Source organism: Dunckerocampus dactyliophorus, chromosome 3 (genome assembly GCF_027744805.1).
Source record: "Dunckerocampus dactyliophorus isolate RoL2022-P2 chromosome 3, RoL_Ddac_1.1, whole genome shotgun sequence".
NCBI classification, from domain to species: domain Eukaryota; kingdom Metazoa; phylum Chordata; class Actinopteri; order Syngnathiformes; family Syngnathidae; genus Dunckerocampus; species Dunckerocampus dactyliophorus.
Window position 1 is genome coordinate 20,171,278 of NC_072821.1, and position 20,322 is coordinate 20,191,599.

The following is a 20,322-nucleotide window of genomic DNA, read 5'->3' on the forward strand; positions in this document are numbered from 1 at the left end:
GTCCATTGTCCGGAGTTTTGGAATTTCTTCTTCCAGTTTTGGTCCAATATTTACTAAATAATTGTTAAACATTTCAACTACCTCATTCATATCATCCTTATTAGTGTTTCCAACCATAAAATAGTGAGGCTAGTTTGCTTTCTTAGCACTGTTCCTTTTTAAGATGCCCCAAGTTGCTCTAAGGTTATTTTTATTCTTATCTAGTAATTGACTGTAATATTCCCTCTTGCACACTCTCAAGATTGTTGTCAACTCATTTGTTTAAGTCTTATATTTCTTTCTGCTTCTTTAGTTTGTTGAATGATAAATTTCCTGTATAATGTATTCTTCTTCTTACAGGCGTTTTTTTGTCCTTTTGTCATCCATGGCTGGTTGTTTCTCTTTTGCTTCTTCGACTTGTCTTGCCAGGGACAGTTGTTATCGTAGAGCTCCATATAAGTGCGTAGAACGTAATTATATGCTTCATCCACATCTTTTGCACTGTAGACACTTTCCCATCTTTGTTCTTTTAGATCTTTCCTGAAAGAGCTGACGCTATCCTCGGTGCGTAGTCTTTGAAAAGTCTTTTTAGTCACCACCTTGTGTCATGTACTAACAAGTGTGAATATGAGAATGTTGTCCTATTTCCTGAGCTAGAAAAAGTCCATTTGACCATTGCATGAGAAGGGAGGGGGATAGCAGTCGAGGCCATCATGATAGATGTTTCTATCACCAATAGATTACCCCAATAGATGTTTCTATCATGATCAGCCTTTTGACGTAGTTTAAATCACGCAAATTAAGACTAATATGTACTTTAAATCGAAGAAACAAATCAATAATTAGTTTGTATTGGATGTTCCAGGCAATTGCCTGTGTTTGCCTAATGGTAAGTCCGCCCCTGCTAGTCACAGAATCTAGAAGGTTCTGAATACTAGCTAAGTTGTCAACACTGATCCCTCCTGTTTTGTTTTCGTATCTCTGGCAGACCAGGTGCATATTAGGTGTGTTAAGAGGAGTAATGATGCCATCTATTGTACAGAGTTGGAACGACAAGTTACATTCACAGACAATCCCATTAAAATGTGTTTATGAGGGAGCGCGAACAGGTAGCGCCGAATTTGTGGTGGTCTAGAATGAATGTATGGGAAACACTGATGATGGCCTTTATTTAGTCTTCCTGTAAACATCCACATTTGAGCCTGTGCTCATTGGAATTAGTAGAAGGAGTGGGTGATCTGAAATACCGTCTTTTGAAGGTGTCACTTCTATTGTTGCATTGAAAGCATTTTCCGCTCTAAACCAGACCACATTGTTTTTTTTGTGGCAGAATATAATATAATCTATAGTGTTGCAGAAACACAATATAATAGCTTCAGTGTCGAATGCTCACCAGGGTGTGTCATGGGAGGACGAGCCATTTTGTGTGTCAGTGTGGGAGGCTGTTCAAATGTGATATTATGCTCATTTTTATATTTTCAATAAAACATATTCCACAAGGTTGGATGTTGAATATCTGGTGAAAACTCAGGAAAATAAAATGGAGTATTCTTGTTGACATAACAGTGTCTTTTTCCCCACATACTGTATTAAATATATAATTAAATATAGCTTGTGATCATTTGACAAAAACCACCCAAGCTAACGAAAGGCACACCACACCCTCGACTGGTCGCCAGTCAGTTACAAGGCAAATACACTCCTGATCAAAATTTTAAGACCTGTTGAAAGATGTCAAGAATTTACATTTTGTACTGTTGGATCTTACAGAGGTTCTAAGTAGAGCATCAAAATGTAAAAAAGAAGAAATGGGAATGAGACAAAACATTTTTGTGTGAGCAATTTATTGCAAGCATTAAACTGAAATGGGCTGTTCATCAGCTGAAAAAGTTTAAGACCACGACTCTTAAAAGCCAACATCTTGGCAAAAAGGTAGTAGATTCAATGTCATTTTCTGTCAGGTATTCACACTGTCATAATCCCTTGATGGCAAAGGCAACAAAGCTTTCTCTCTTTAAATGCGGTCAGATTGTTGAGCTCCATAAGCAAGGCTTCTCACAGCATGCCATTGGTGCTGAGGAACAAATTTGTCAAATGGTAGACTCAAAAAAATGTTGCCCTGAATTGGAGGATCCAATTGGCTGTCCGTCAAGACAGAGGACCATCCTCAGCCCAAATTAAGGTTGATACTGGTGCCGAGTGCAGTCCAATAACCATCAGATGGCATCTGGGAGTGAAGGGTTTTAAGAACAAAAAAAGTTTTCAAAGGCCTCGTCTCCTCCAAATGCCCCGAAATTTAAAATTTGAATTTTGCATGAGAGCACCAAACACGGGACATTGAAAGATGGAAGAAAGTTTTATTATTCCATTATAACTCCAACTGAGAACATCTGGGGATGGAAGGCAAGGGACGTTAATAAAAATGGACATTAGTTCCAGACAGTGGATGCCCTCCGTGAAGCCATCTTCACCACTTGGAGCAACATTCCCACCCGGAAACGCTGGCATCAAGCATGCCCAAACCAATTTTTGAGGTCATTAACAAAAATGACTCATTACTGAGTCATTTCTTGACCATGTTATGTAACTTTTGATCTGCTGATGAACAGCCTATTTCATTTTCATAGTTGTTTGCAATAAATTAACTTAGTAATTTCCTTTTTTTTTATCTCACTCCCATTTCTTCTTTATGCATTTTGAAGCTCTACGTAGAACCTCCTTAACTCATTCAATCTCAGCCGTTTTTCAAAAGACAACCCCTTCAGTACCTGCCATTTTAGACGATTTTGACCGCTCTTTCAAGGCACACTGAATATTGTGTTCTATGGCTAAATAAACATGAAACCTACCAAAAGAAAAATTTGACTCCCATCTTTCATCAGAAAAAAAGTTTGTTTCTACCTTTTTCTGTTCTTTATTAATCAGCAGTAGAACATAGGTAAGTTTCAGCAAAATATCAGTTCCTGAATAGAAAAGGGAGAAAAACAGCTTTTTGTGAAAAGATACATTTCAAGCATAACTTTCACTTTGACGCTATTTGTGTGCGCGCGCATGCGTGTGCATACATTAAAATGTCCCTGCAATGCATAAGCTTCTGCATGCTACACTCCTCCTCGCTCGCTCACTTCCTCTTTCCTGTCATGTGTGATTTTCCATTCACTTGAGCTCTGCGGAGCTCTTATCAAATGCACTTGTGCCACCTTGTGGCCGTTTTTATGGCTTAAAACTGCTCTGAACTGAAATGCATTATTACAGAGTTGCGTCATCACCTCTTTTTGCCTCTTGCGCAAAAAAAACATAAAAGACGTATAAATACGTTGTTGGGATCGGGCGTTCGGGATTATAAAAACATATAAATACGTCTTTGGTATTGAATGAGTTAAGATCCAACAATGCAAAATGTAAATTCTTACAATTTTTCAAAGGGTCTTAAAATTTTGAGTGTATTAAAATAATAAAATAGACCTAATATATATCCTGATAGAGGGCTGCATGGTAGCCTAGTGGTTAGCATGTTGGCCACTGTTTTGGCGGTGGAATAAGCGGTAGCTCAGTAATGTGGAGGTACTTCAAATTCAGTGCATAAAAAAATATTTTTCACCACCTTAAAACTTGGCACAAACTCCAATACGAGGAATGTGTGAAGCTGCGCGCTGTCTGCCGCACTCCTGTTGCGTTCCTCATGAGAGGAAAAGCAAAGTGGTGTGCTGTTATAAAGAGGTGTCCTATCACATTGCTAAGATATGGTCCCCGGTGCAACAGTGGAAAAAACGGCTTCAAAAACCTGCTGAAAACGATGGACTTGCGATGTCTAATGAGCTTCGCAGTCACAATTACATAGCACGACAAGCTCTACCACAAATGTACTTGTATAAGTCAGACAGTTGCTAAGCCTGATGCAGTTGACAGGTTGGTGTTCCTGGCACAAAATAAGGACGTGCTTGTGTCTTCTAAAAATGTTTACCTAAAAAATACTAATGTTCAAGTATTTTTCAGTTGCTGACATTTTAAAATTTCCTCTTAAACCGGGCACTCCTTCATATTTTAGCATCACTAAAGGTTTGCTATAAAAAAGATTATAATATATTGACTTTTTATAAATTTATTTCAAAAAGAGAATGGCCTACTTTTTTTTTAGTGGCTATTTTTAGATGTTTTTTTATATGCATCTTGCATGAAGCTTTAAAACTTCAAAAAACATCCTCATGTTCAGTATTTATTTTACTTGACACGCATATTTGGCTTTGATTTTTCACTTTGCTTAAAAAATATCTTGATATATATATCGTATATCGATATTCAACCTAAAGATATTGGCATATGAGTTTTGGTCCATACCGCCCAGCCCTACCGGTACAGAAAAGAATGCATTAGTGAGGTTGACGACAGAGAACCAGCAGGAACCGGAAGGTATTTGCAACAAAATGGTGAAAGGATGAGGTTCCTGATGAGGAGCAGGAGGAATAATTGCATCAACAGCTTGCCTTGTACAAAATGCTATTCAGTGGGTTGACCTGGTGGTCGGATTTTCTTGAATATTGAATATCGGGGGTTTGAACCAGGTAGTTGTCGCAAGGTATAATAATGGCAGGTTTGAGTAGTGAATTGAAAACCGCAATTCCCTGCTCTTCCTCTGGGCGGAGAGGATATTGGCGTCTATGTGGTCGAAAAGCAGATTTAAGAGTCAGCTGCATGGGTTCACTGTTTTTGATCAGGCCCCCGTCATATTTGTGGGTGAGACGATACAGCGGAGGGTTTGGGTCAAAGGTCAGCAGGTGTGTGTCTATGTTGGGGCGTGCACGAGTAATCATCACACCATCAGGGGTACAAGTTAAAGTCATGCCGAAACTTAGCATCAAATCTCTCCAACAAATTTATTTAATTTCAAACAAATTTCCCGGGCAGACAAATGCCAAAACAAATTTGTGCTTCAGGTTGGTGGTCATCCCCTCACAAGTCACAAGCAGCTGACTTTGAAAAGGTCTCGCTCACCGAGCCACCATTAGCGCCCTGTGAGGTGCATGAGAGATCATTTTTGGGGAGAAGTACTTCAGAGGCCTTTATGACAGAGTTAGTGGTGCCGGAATCTACAAAACGTGGAGGTCCAGAACCACGCCAACGTCCTCTGTGGCGCTGGCTGCGCAGATGAGGACAGTGGCTTGCCCAATATCCGGTTTTGCCACAGCTGAAATACAAGTCGCCATCATGAAATCGGCATGGTGGACGCCGTCTGTCATTGTCCGTCCATCTTTGGCCTATCCCGTGCTGTGGCAGTTCTGAGTAACATGGTCGTCCTGGCAATGGGAGACATATCATGCCCCCCAGCTGCACCCTGCACCTCCTGCATGTACGGGCCCAGAAGTAGAGGTCATGACATGGACGGAGGACTGGGAATGACGGCATTTTCAGGCACAGGCTGGGCGTTGAGGACGGCCGGTTTATGCGGGTGGTGGTTGTTGTTGGTGGCACGGACAGCGGACCCAGTCGTTGTCCAAAGCTCCCGAAAGTCTGGCCACGGACAACCTCAGGTACAGGTCAGGTCGGTGGTGGAGCATAAAAAATTGTTAGTGGTAGATAAAGGCAGCAAAGCTTTTTCTTCCTTGTTTGTAAGTGTTGTCTCTGTGTCTTTCTCTCTTTTTCTTTGTAACTGCAGCTTGTTTACTTTGTTTCTTACTTTCCTCTTCCCATATTTTCTTCCCATATTTTCACACATATTTTCATGTTTCTCAGTTTTCTCTAGGTCTTTTGTTTTGATCAAGTTCTCCTTCTTCAACTTTACTTTTTGTTTCTGTAAACTTTCATGCAACGCCAATAGTTGACTTGCACTCAAACTTCCCTGACTTGGAAAACCAAAGTGACCCACCCACACTTCAATACAGTCAAGACTTTCTTCCCAGTGTTTTCTGTGCATGTCTTTTACCAGCGCCGAATTCCATGCAACACCCTCTGCACCCGGCTTAATATTATTTGATCCCATTATGGCGCTCTACTTCTCAAGTTTCCAGGCTAGGAACGTCTTGCCCACCCCGACAACAACACTTAATGCCTTACACAACAGGACACTGTCTCCATCCGGAGTTCCACGGCGGGCTTACACAAGATAAATCGTGGATTTCTGCACCTCAGGAAATTATGTATGAATTTTTAGACGTTATCGTTGTTATCTAAGTTATCGTTGTTATACCAAAATAAGAGTCCTTCTTATTTTCTTCGGCATGTAGCGGTATCACGTGGAGATTCAGCCACTTTAAGACAAAAAGTTTCAGCTGGACAAAATATCAAAAAAATGTACTCACGTTTACGATTCAGGATTGGTCCCAAGAGGATTCGGTAGAATCCTGTGGCAACCAGACGAAGTCCGGCTTTCAGGCGGCCCTCCCATCCAGAATGTGTTGGGAAGGAGGCAGATAAAGTTTGGTGATCCGGATGATCATCCACCGTCGGTTGCCAGGCCGGAGGTCGATCCAGGGACTCCGCTTTCTGACACCAAGTTGTTTTAGAAATTATTTCTACCAATAAAGGTTGTCCACAGAAACCAAGTTGTCTTTTGTCTATTTTATTATCGAATGTTCGAGTCACAATTGAAGAGAGAGCAAAAAGTCTGTCCAAAAGTCCGAGGAACAAAGACACAAACAAGAATATATATTCAGTGTGTGAAAGTACATTAGTGAGGATTGTTTCTCTAAGAGAGTAGACACTCCCGTATCTCAGTGAGAGGTGAAGAGTTCACAAAAAAACTTGCAACAAAACAGAGCAAAAGTTCATACAGTGGAAATATTGATTTTGCCACGACACTAAGCAGTCAGGAGATCTGGAAGATCTGGGTACAAATCTCAGTTGGCCATCTCTGTGTGGAGTTTTCATGTTCTCCCCGTGCATGTGTGGGTTTTCTCCGGGTACTCCGGTCTCCTCCCACATCCTAAAAACATGCATGTTAGGTTCATTGGCGACTCTAAATTGTCCATAGGTATGAGTGAGAGTGTGAATGGTTGTTTGTCTATATGTGCCCCGTGATTGGCTGGCGACCAGTCCAGGGTGTACCCCGCCACTTGCCCGAAGTTAGCTGGGATAGGCTCCAGCAGATGAGTGCCTTAGAAAATGAATGACTATTCTGATAGAGCATTTATTTTACTTTTGCCATTTTCAACACAGCCTCTGCAGTATATTCATTCCATAACTCACTACCTATGTTGTTTATCGTTATGATTGCTTCATTGAGCATTTGTTTCAGTTGCGGATGAACATTTCATTGCATAGCTCTAAATCACTCGATGATGTTAAATAACAAAACACAAGAATTTCAGCAGCAATCACTCTGAAGTTTTACACATTGTGTGTGCATTGCCAAACTGTCATACTCTTCAAACGCTTGCTGCCAGACTGTACATGGACCTAATAAACGCCTTGTCAGCGCTTCTGCAGAGATGAGGAAGATGCAGAGTGCTGGCGTGTGTCTTGGGAGTTGACACTCATCCTGACACTTTCCTCTTCTGACAGTACCGTAAGTACTAATATAGAAACTGCTCATGTATAAAATGTATACAATCTACGAAGAGCAGTTGTTTGTTTATCTTACATAGTACAATAATTACCTTACAAAATACACCAAAAATCTTTTCCAAATGAACAGTTGTCATGCATATCGGTGGGAAAGAATGTCTGTCATAAAGGCTTTGTGCATTCTTGTAACATTTTTCATCCAGCAGGCATGAGGCTTGTGTGTGGGCTGGATGATGGCTGTCTGTGATGATGTTTTGGGGCCTTAAGCAGCAGCTAATAAAGATATTTGAGCTGCAGCCACTCGATGCCAGCAAATCATTTATGCAGGCTATACAATGTTCTACTGCAGTTGTCAGTCCTCCAGTGTCAAACCTGCCAAACCATTTACTGTGATGGAACATGTCAGACATGTTTCTATGGCACAATCATAAAGGTTCAGCCAAAGTCCTTCTATTGTCACACTCCCAAACAATTCACGCACGTGCCCGTCTAAATGAGTTTGGAAGTGTTCTAACTGTATTTTTAAATGCCAAAAATGCCTTGCATAAAATGAAGTTAATTTTGAGAAGTAAGGTTGAAAGACACCTTTTTAGTGTATATATTTAGTGTTTATTTTGCATTGAAAAGGCTTTCATGCCACCAGTATCTTTGGCAGCTCACTGTACAGATGTGAGTGTGTGTGTCTTTATGCAAATGGTAAACAGTAGTGCGGACTATTTCGGGAATTGGCAAACTTGTGAATGTCTTCAGTAGGGTTGGGCATCCTTTGAATTTGAATTCCGACCCTGATTCCGATGCCTTGTTTCAATTCCAGTTCCTAACAATTTTCGATTCCGATGCTTTTTAGAGGGAGGGTCATAAAAGTTTGCATGGTTTAAATGAGGCCGCTAACCAGAGCTCTTTTTGGATGGAATGTCTGAATGTCTCCATTGTTTAATAATATGAACTTTTTATCAACTTTACTATAAATGTCTTACAGGGCTATTTTCAAACAGTACATAAATATCAACTTGAATATAAACGTTATAAAGTTTATTTTTACTGGAGTACACTTTCACAAAAGATAGTTACTAAAAGTAGTATGCTTTGTTTGCTGCCTCAATGTTGGTGTAAGCTATTTTTTACGAAACCCTTATTTTGTGATTACAGGTAAACAGGATATAGCCGAAAGCGCTCTTGTTTTGAAGGCTGGAAGTGTGTTGTGTTAGTTAAGAAGGTCAGGTGACTGTTGCTTACAGAGACGTACTGTGCAAATGATAAACGTGCCTAGCTGTAGTTCCCGTCCTTTATTTACACCGAACTTCCACATCAGCTAGCATCCTGAAACCCTCAATTACATTATCATGAGACAGATGTCATTTATTGTTTGACTTTCTTGATTCTGACTGTTTTGAGGAAGTCCGACGTAGCGCACCAAAGAAGAGGTACTCAATGTGTGAACATTAATCATGTTGATTGTGCACCTTCCTTTGCATATCACTGTGTTGCAAATGTTGCACTGAGCTGACCACTCTTTCTTGTGAAGTGCATATTTTACATATTTATATTTTATATATGCACATTTTAGATAATAATAATAGGCTGTATTCTACTGAGAAACAGCATGATTTATTCATATATTTTGGAAAAACCGTGATAGAGTGAAGCCCTGAAATTTGAAGCGTGAAGTGGTGAGGGACCACTGTACATCAGAAGACTTAAATGTTAAAATCCTATTCACAATAAACAAGCATACAACATCATCACCAATGGTAGACCATCCGCTACAGTTGAATTAATAGATAAATTGTTGTCATTAACAGCATCCACACAAATCTCTTTAGAGGCCACCATGCATGCTCCCCATGGTCTGAATCTTCAAAAGATATGAAGTGGTTCAATCATTTTAAAGGCTAGACCTTGACCGATCTTTTCTATCGACCATCTTTCATCATCATTCATTCGTGGTGAGTATGTATACATGTTTAATAAGTGTGTGAGGCATATTTAGGACTTGTGTCAAGAGTGAACAAGGGCAACTGAAGAGAGAAGGGGAGGGTTCTGAATATCAATCTAATGTAATAATTACAAGTCACTTTTATTGGAATGTTGATTTGTAATCAGAAGAGAACGTTAAAGTCCAGCGAGCAGAAGATTTGGAGGGGAAGGAGCGAGCCGCCGAAAATATTAACAAAAATAAATCCATTATCACGTCAGTGCCCTCCCCTCCTGGAGGGTGACCAACAGACCTGCCAACTGGCACACGTTTTGAACCCTGAAGATGCCGCACAACTCACCGCTCTTCAGGCACGTAGCCCTGAGCTCAGTCCCCGAAACCCAGAGGTGTCAGCCCACGCTACGCCGGCTCTCCCCGCAAGCAACAAGCGTTGATGTGCACATCCAAAAAAATCCTGGAATGCGGTGACTCGGCTTGTTAAGGCTGACTTAAGGCATTGACCAGCTTCAGCCACAAAACTCCCCCTCTCATCCCAACCACCATTGCTTGCCCGCGACGGGAAGCTATGGATTCATGGATTTGATCCCCATTGGTGATATCCAGTGCCGGTCGCAAGCCAATGGGCGGTTTGCAAACTAAGCTAAACAAATTATGTCACTGAAGTAACCCTTGATGGAAGAAGCCAAAAGAAATTTATTGACCATTTAGGCAAAAACATTGAGAATTCCTCCTTAATTTATCAACCCTGGGTTGAACTTGCCATTTGTCTACTGGGAAAAAAAGAAGCAACATCCAATTCATCCAGAACGCTGTAACTATATGTAAGGTTTTACATTTTATCTGCTGCAGGGTTTGACTCCTAATTAGGGCAACTTTAAATGAATAAAGGTAAAGGTAAAACATGCAATTAAACAACGAATCTCTGTCAGGTTACAAAAATACTGTTTCAGTTTCAGTAGGTCATGGGCAAGGTTGATTGAAAGATAAGTCGAATGAATGAGTCTACAACCTCACGTGTAGGTCACAGAGATGAAAATAATAGCACGTATTTTTTTATGCATCACAATGTGCAGTCAAACACACACAATGCTATATTGTTGTTTCGGGTGAAACACGCTGAATGCATGTGCGGCTTTGGAACAAATTAAGATGAAAGACTGTCTGAATGTTTGTTGCAATCCTGGTAGATTATCTTTATGTTTATTCATCAGTGTAGCCTTCATTAACATCATTTCATGGATAATGCTTTTCTACTGTGAGAATAAATCTTTAAGGTTAAAAAGGTTTGAAATGATTGAAATCAACAAAGCATGTCGGAAACGCTATCTCCCAATATTTTGAAACATTTGCATGTGTTGGGTGCTATGAGCAACCTTGTTGTAGATCATGATGAGTTCTAAAAACAGATGGACATTGTTGTTTTAGCAGATGTTTTCCAAACAGGGCTAAACAGTCCATTTATTTGAAATTGCAGGTTGTGCACTATAAGGGAGCATGGCTGTGTGTGTGTGTGTGTGTGTAGGGTGGACTCAGCGTGAGTAACTGTACCCATTGGACAAAAATGAAGCAACATTTTGCCCACAGCAATATTGTGATAACATTGCACATGAAACAGAATGGAACTGAACTGTGTGTGCGCACGTGTGTGCAGGTGCGTGTGTGCGTGCGCATGCATTAAAATTTCCCTACAATGTGTAACCTTCTGCACACTACACTCGTCCATGCTCTCTCGCTTCCTCCTTCCTGTCATTTGTGATTTTTTTCGTTCACATGATCTCTGCCAAGTTCAAATGCACTTCTGCCACCTCGTCGCCGTTTTTATGGCTTAAAATTGCTCTGAAGTGAAATGCATTGGTGGAGAGATGCGTGATCACCTCTTTTTGCCTCTCGTGCAAAACAACGTAAAAGACATATGCAGTAAATATGTTGTTGGGATTGGGCGTTCGGGTTTATACAAACATCTTGGGTAATGAATGATTTAAAGTCACGAAGTTATAAGGGAAATGAGTAACAGTTAAAGGTTTATAAGATATAGGGCTTTTTTTAGTTTTTGTTCCTGACTTTTTTCTTATCTTGTTGTGGCTTGACTGAACAAACACAAAACATAAACTCTGAAAGACTGTCTTTACAATTCTTATTATTATGTTTTTTTTATTATTTGTTTTGTTTTCAGGATTTTATTTTATTTTCATTAATCACTACACATACGGTAATTCTGAGTTTAATTTACGGATGTTCCGATCATGGTTTTATGCTCGCAATTCTGAAACCGATCATCCATGTGTGAGATCGGCTGATATCGATACCAATACCGATCACCTGGATTAAGTGTACATTTCTCAGTGTATTTATGGTGAGTGGTAATGGTCAAGGGCAAATAGTTAAATATGAAAAAATAAATATTTTTGTGGATTGTCTTTTTTTGCCTTTATTTGTGTGAAACAAAGTTTGTATTATTTGACACAAACCTGAATTAAATTTGATGCATGTTTTGGAGTAATACAGTACGAATAAATGGGAAATAACCTCTTCATTCATGATTTTTTTAGCTCAAGATAACAAAATTACCAAAATAAAAGAATACAAATAAATATCTTTATTACCTACAAATCTGTCCTGCTCAATTTAAAACAGAATAAATTCACTATGCAGGTTGCAGGGGTCTCCAACCTTCATCACTATTAGGGCTGTCAACTATGTGTGTTTTATTTATTACTGGCAACATTAAAAATCTCATCGCGTCTGGTGTCGCTCTCGTAGACCCAATCTTGTGCATCGCCTCTTCTCGTGAGTTAGAAATAAATAAATAAAGATAGATAAGGAATCCTACTTTGCGGAATTTCATTCATCCCGGTCGAGTCTGGAACAAATTAACCGTGATAAACGAGGAATTACTGTAATCAAGTTGGGACATCCCCTACCCTCCCAAAAAATGAATTCCGAGAGCATATATCTGATTCGGTCTACTCGCTCACTGTAGGACATAAAAGTCACTTCATTTTGCCTCTCTTAGCAGATTTGAAAAAGATGCCTTTCTTTATTTTTTTACGTCTTTATGCATCTTCCACGGAAGGCCTGCCTCACAGTTTGAAACACCCTGGTCCACGTTATTCAACTCTCTTTCTCTCTCAATTCCATCAGTGTGTTTTGCACTCAATCCAAAATAATATACATCATTTATATGGGAGGAGTGTTGAGATTAGTGCTTGAGACTTCTGTGGGTAAAGACTCCAGACAGGCTAATTACCTGCACACAAATGTCTCAGCTCTTCCATTGCAGCAACCTTGACACGGTTGCTCTCTTGCTCTTGCAGTAAACCACAACAGTAACTCATTAGCATAGACGCTACCTTTCTGATCAGCGGAACGCATTCTCTCTTGTTTCCAATGATACGCCATGAATTTAAATGTTCCAATTAGTGTTTTGCATTTCCCCTAGCACCACTAAAAAACCTTAGTGGCCCGCAATCCAATGTAGCTCATACCATGGTGCTCAAAGTAATTATATTCTTGCTTAACCCATAGACACAATGACAATTTTACAAGGACGTGTTTCATTCTTTTTACACAAATCAGTAAACTAAGTGGGATTAACGTATTGCTTTTATATTGAGGATATTTATCACAAAAAATTAAAAACAGGAGAAAACTTAATGATACAAAAATGAAAGGAGGCAAAATGAAGGCACCAGGCAGTAGATGTTTTGCATATAGATTAGTGTTTGATCAGCAGCTCTTTCACATCTTCTCTCTGTTTGGCTTCCATTTCAATGTGTATATAAAGCGACTGTAACTTAATGTGAATATTGAATGTGATACTGTACGTGCACGCATGATACATGCAGAAAGTGAATATTGAGTGTTAGTACTGTACTGGATGTAGTAGTCGGCACCCACAAATGTTGATGTGTTTTCATGAGTATAGTAAAAAATGGTACAAAAATTTAAGCAATACAATATACAATAGTGCAGACTGGCTTAAAACCCAAAAGAACTTGACATTGCCTTCAAATAGGACTATTTGCCATGCAGCCATATCCATCTTGTGTGCTCACCATGCACGTGCTTAAACTCTCATGGCAAGTCCTTCCCACCAAAAACACGGTGGGCATGTTACACTTTACCAGAAAACTGCCATGTTTAGAGATGAATTTCAAGTGTTAATCGTTGAGGGCATTCCATGTATTTTCCAGATTACATAATGTACAAAATCACTCACTAGTCCTGTGAAAATAGTTATCTGATGCAGCAGAATAGAAATGATACAGCAGAAAACACAACATTTGATGGGTGCAAACTTACAGACTCACCTTGATAAACTTTAATCAGAAAATACAACATTATTTGCATATACTGTAAATACTGTATATACTATGTGTTTTTGCACCATTAGCTGCTGCAAGGAAAGTCTATTCCTAAACTGGGGACGTTGGACCAGATTGAAACAGGAAGCGGGGATGCGGATGGACGTTACAGCGGTGACTGTGACGATGAAGATGGTTGTGATGGGTCTGGTGGTGGCGGTATCAAAAAGAACATCCAAAGAGTGTCCAAAAGTAAGTCTCAATCTTTTCAAATTTTACTGGAGAAATTAGTAAATGACTTTTCATTGTTTGTATTGCTAAATTAGATTTAGCCAATAACACATCCCTATTTTTTCATGCAACAATGTAGCATTGTTAAACTAGCAACAACAGTGATAAATCTGAATCTTTCCCCGCTATTCACGGGGGTTACAGTCCTAGACCACCTAGGAATATTGAATAAAATGGAGACGGCCATTTACCGTAAATGTCTATTTTTGACACTTTAATAACGCTTGAATTATGCTACTGCATCAAGGCACCACTGTACCAAACCCTTCTGCTAGCTTGATGATGACGTTCTACGATTTCGGATCAACATTTGCAATAAAACGACTGTTATGGATATTAGATTAGACTCAGGTCCAGAACCCTCCCGTGCCTCATGCACTTATTCAATGCATTTTAAATTATAAAATGTATAGATACTCACCGCTAATGAATGACAATGAATCCCGGTGTAGCCTTTAGCCTGGTCGTCAGGCTAGTGCTATGGCTGTTGCTATCACCTCCATCTCCCTCTGAAGTGGATAGCATTTAACGTATAGCTGTCAGAGAAGGCGTTTCTCCTAGCCGCGTCTGCATAATACACACTGCTTGCCTGTTGAAATTACAGTAGCGACTTACGGGCATGTATTAACTTAGCAATATTAACTTGCACTGATGTCATACGCTTACATCGTAAATGCATGCTTATTATCACAGATTTATAAATTATTGCCGCAGAAAAAATATTTTGAGAAAAAAGAAATACTGTCTATACGGGTATATACATTTTTTTTAAACCAAAAATCTGTAAATTTGCGGGGTCACAAATGCTGAATTGTGAATATGCATGGATCCACTGTACTTATTTTTTTCTTGTAGAATTAAAAATGACAAGTTTAGTTTGTTTAGTGAAGCAAGCAGTAAGTAAAGCTGTATAATAACCTATCTTGGGTGGCAGTGGCTCTGGAGGTAGAGCAGGTCGTCCAGAAACAGGAAGGTTGGCAATTCAATCTTCGCTCCCAGTGACCCACCATGTCTCTATTGCTGCCCACACTGGGGTATGGATGTTTGGTGGTGGCCGGAGAGGCTGTAGGTGCGAATTGGCAACCAATATTTCTGTCAGACTAACCCAGGAGTGAGGAGTGAAAGAATAATGGGTTCACTTTATTGTGAAGCGCTTTGGGTTCCTTGAAAAGCGCAATATAAAATCGAATCCATTATTATTATTATTATTATTATCTTACATAATAAGAGTCATACCAGACTCCAGTTTATGACACACATAATAATAGTCGTGAAATGTAATAGTTTCAATGGGGGCATTAAGGCAATCAAGGCCCGTTACTTAAAAAGTGATCGCTCCAGAGAGGATCAGTAACCCCTGATGAATCACAATGCTGTGACTCTCCTTTTTATACCTTCCTCACATTGCAAGGATGCCTCCTCTACCCTCTCATCGTTAAACATGCTAACTACTGGATTAATCATGCTCCCATTTTGCCTATGGCGACAGCGAGGGTAGCTGTGCTGGGTGGTCATCCAAACAAGTCTGCTCACTGTGTAAATGTTCCCACTGCTGCCTGACAGTCTGTGTGGAGGTCTGTTCAGATCTGGGGAAACTGTTAAGGCTGCATCTGAGGCTGTGGCATTTGCCACCCGTTACAACAAAGCTGTCCTGTTTGTTGTCAGACGTCAAAGCATCACGTGTCAAGCATTTACATCCCAACGTCTGTTATGACCTCTGTTGGACGTTTGCTGCTGCCTGAACGCCACATACTGTACATACAGAGTGGCATCAGACACCTTGGGTCAGTCCCATCAGCTAAAGATACCACATAGGCAGATATATTGGGGCTCCCGGTCATTACGACAACAGGAAGTTAAAATAGAAGAAAAGATGATGCTGTGATGATGCTTTGCAGCAAAATATAGGTTTAAATGACCTTAAATAGACAAACAAGAAGCAACAATATTTCCAGTGTAGCAGTGTCCTTAAATTCAATTGTGACTATTACATTTTGGCTGGTGATCTGCTAAATAGTGCAAAAAGCAGTTTGCTGCAGCGTATTGCTTTGGAGGCAGATAGATTTGCTCTCTTATGATTATAAGACATTATTCTGATCTAACTAGCAAGCTGTGCAAATCTGCTCCAGCTGCACCAAATGATTGAAGAGTCAACTCATTACACTTCTCTCTGTAGGGTAAAAAGTAATTATTTTTTGCTGTTGCTAATTACCAAACAGAGAAGTTGGAAGGTTGCTGCGTTTATTGTCAATGTGGTTATTTTTCGTTAATTTGAGTGCAAAATGTCAACAATATAAATGGAGCACAGACGTTATAAACACAAAAATAAAATTTGAATACAGCTACACAACCAGATACAAAGGAACTCTCAAGGTACTCAGGTAAAAAAAAAATGCTGAAAATGAATTCACTTACAGTGAGTGTCGTACAAAAATAATGTTTGTGTTAGGAGGTTTTCTTGGCTTGATAGTGTGTGAGATTGTGTGTGTGTGTGTGTGTGTGTGTGTGTGCATCAAAGCAAAACAGCGTAGAGCTGCACTTCCCAATGCAACCCCATTTAAAATGTCATTTGATTTCATTCTCTGCAATTATCTATAATCCTTTTCCTATGTCTTTGAGGTTTATCAGCAAAACATGCTGTCGATGAAACAGCCTGATAAAAAAATAAAGAAGGATAAGATCAATGCTAACAATAGAGGCCTGCTTTAAGGGATTATCCTCATTAGGCAGAATTACGTTAACGTGAGGTCTTTGTGAACGTGACAAGAAGCAACAAGAGACCATGTGGGACATTACATCAGCCATGGCACTAGTGAACCAACTTGACAGTTTCACCACCCACAAGTAGTCAGGAATAATTACTTCAGTAGTTATGATTATATTATTATTTGGACACTCACTCGTCAGAAGTAAAATACTACAGTATTTCTCCCCCATCAGGGGCATCAAGGGTGCCCCTGTGCTTTCATCTAGGAGTTTTCATTCATCTTTCCTTGGGTAATCATGACACAGATGACTGAGAACCTTCACTAAAACATTATTACAGGAGTGGGATGAAGAAGCTATATTCCCTCCACCCATTTTATAAGTCTGCCCTCATTTTTCTCATGACTGCATGTAAGGGCGGCTGGCCCAACAAATATCTCTGATTGTGTATATATATCACATATACAACAACGTGACTGGACAGGATTTGTCCCCAATAAGGTTACTTGAAGGCACTCTACTGCTTACAATTCTCAATTAACCTTCTCGTGGTCATTCTTGTCATACAGTATATTAGTATATTAAAACCTCAATGGACCCTAGTACGCCTGGGGAGAACATGCAAACTCCACACAGACATGCCCAATGTCTGTGAGGCCAACATGCTTATCACTGGGCCACCATGCTGCACTTGCCCTGTGATCCTCCATTCATAAATGAATGTGACAATGAAGTTCTTGATTCAAAAAGATGCATTTTTCAGGAACAACTATTACAGCATTTTCACTTTGAAACACATTTTCAAAAATGTATGATTTATGTCTCCAACGAGCAGCTAAGCTGACAGTTTTTCATGCCTTAAGTAAAAACAACCCCATATAGATGGCATCCAAGCCAAGAAAATTCAAGGAAAAACACAATACTTTGCAAAAGGTGATAGAGCAAGACTAACAAAGATAAGGTACAGTATGGTATAAATTTATGGATTTCAGTGCATGATTGTTAGAAATGTATAACGTTACATTTATAGGAATGTGTTACATTTTCACATGACTGTATTTAATAAAAAGAATACCATAAATTCTGGTGCATAAGCCTCTACTTTTTTCTTAAACTTTGAACCCTGCGGTTTACACAGCGGTGCGGCTAATCTCTTTTCTAAATTCTAATCTCGTGACATCTCCTTGACTTCAGAACTACGATTAATTATTTAAACACTGTGCGACTGGAGGGTCAGGAAACGGTAGGTCTTTCTTTGGCAGGAGCCAAACACAAGCTATCAATACACTCGCGAACAAGCTTTTCAACCTATTGGAAATTGCAGGTCAGTATATATAACAGATTAACGACATAACAGTCTGACTCATGGTGTAATCTTACTGAGAACAACACTAAATTCATCACGCAGCAACGTAACACTCCAAAAGTAATGGTAATGGTTTCATTCATCTTGAACATGCACACAAGTTACACTGGAGCACAACACACAGCACAATTCACAGTTCCACATGTCCAAAAAGGAGTAGGAATAAGCAAGGTTTATTTAATCCGACTCCTCATCAAATTCACATCAGCTGCAATACATTTGTTCACCTCCTGTATTCCAAATGTACTTTTTGCCTTTTGTAAATACCTAGGAAAGTGATAACATAAGCAATATAACAATATAGTGCAATGATAGTCAAGGTTTATACTTACTGTAAGGAAACTACAGACTTAATGATAATAATAAATTGATAATAACTGATAAAATAGTTGACAGAAACATAATTTCATAATGAGTGAGTACAGACAATGTACTCACCAGAAATGAAGAGTTAGTAGTCAGTGTAAGGCTGAATCCCAATTCTACCCCTTAGCCCTTCCCCTTCGTCTTTCCCCTTACAACCGAGGTCCAAGGGGAAGAAGCCACTAAGAAACGGGACACCACTTGATTCTTATTACGTCATCACCCTTCACCGCTTGCTGGCTGTGACATGAGCAGATGAGATAATTAAATGGTTTATAATAAATATTCCCTTGCATAAAGTAAGGTGCATACATGTCTACATTATTTCAGTGTTACGTATATAGCCTACCTCACAACACCTTTTAAAAAAAGAAAATAAAAGGCAAACATTTTTACAAACTGTGACATTTATTGCAAAACAACAAACAATTGTAGTAAATAACAGCTTACAACCAGCACTGTAACAACATTTATAAAAATAGAAATTGTAGCAAATATACATATGAAATAGAAATAACAATATAACAAACGTCATCAACAAAAGTATAAAGCTTATCAAGCATAATTTCCTAAGGCTCCCTGTTTTGGACTCGCTCTCTTCGTGTCATTGATGTTCTTTTTCAGATTGTTTTGTAAGAAAGTCCAGAATTGCATTTTGTTGTGTTTGACTTTTCCATACTGAGATTGTAGCTTTTGAAAGGTCCCGGAGTGCTGTATTGTGTAACAGCTGACTTCACTTGGCTCAGCATTTCCTGCAGGAATGACACACATGCATGATTGATGGGGTACAACTATTAACTCATAGTAAATACAATAAAAATAGTAATAGGAGTATAGTAATAGTGTGTTGAAAACAAATATAGAGTGATGGTAAAAAAAAAATAAATAAAAATAAAACAGTAGATTCCAATAGTTGAATAAAGTTTGATAATGCGGTGTGTTGTCCACATATGGTCATGTTGTTTACATCTTTTGTTTGGCTCACTTCCTGACCATCCATACTGTATGCTGAATACAGTAAACATACTGTATCTCACCATGACAATTGTTGGTGGAGTAGGGTGGCTATAATTCACAGCAAACAGACTTCACTACGATGTGCTGCGTTACATGACTGATTAGGTTAGAAAACGCCAACGTCGCTGTACACTATGGAGCGGTGATAGCCACCTGGCATGGCCGGACGAGGTGCATCCGAGCAGCATCCGCGCTGCAACGGAGCTCAGGAGTATAGAGCGGGCGATATCCACCCGCCGTGGCCGAGAAAGAGGGCGCTTTGGTCGGACACAAACATCACACTCTCTCGGCCAATTCAGTAATGTAGCAAGCGAGCGATTTATTTTAAAATACAACTTACAATGAAAATGAACAGGCTAATGTGGTCGCTATCTAATCATTTTCTAATCATTTATGAAATGCAGTAGATTGCAGACAAGTCAGATATCGGTGTTAGACGACTAGTTAGAACTCGCGAAAAACAACAAATTAAAACATGGCAAATATTTACGTGGAGTAGCAAATGATTAAATATATAATAAACCATCAGTGGTGTTACTGTGAAACTCAATAATTATGCGTAATTAGTTACATTTATATGTTTCTTTCGGTCTCTGCACTTCCATCTTCTCAGCGTGTGTTGTAGCTCCGCCTACCCCTTAGTTTCAATTGTGGTCCACGACCACACTGAAGGGGTGTGTACACCTTAGCACTTACCCCTTTGCCCTCTGTTTAAGGATAATTGGGACACCAATTGACTCTCGTGAACGCGCAAAACCTAGGGATAAGGGGTAAGACGAGGGGAAAGTGGTAGAATTGGGATTCAGCCTAAGAGTGTTAAGACATAGCATTGTATGCACACAATGGTTCAGGTGTCTTCT

General features: G+C 39.5%; 1 protein-coding gene across 1 annotated transcript in view; it reads left to right on the forward strand.

Moving 5' to 3' along the window:
• The window catches only part of gpc5a (glypican 5a), a 172,994-nt gene that overhangs the window by 103,479 nt on the left and 49,193 nt on the right, over nucleotides 1-20,322 (forward strand). The window contains exon 8 of the mRNA XM_054770652.1: nucleotides 13,809-13,971. Within this exon, the coding sequence (XP_054626627.1) occupies nucleotides 13,809-13,971 (163 nt within the window). The remainder of the gene's footprint in view (nucleotides 1-13,808; nucleotides 13,972-20,322) is intronic.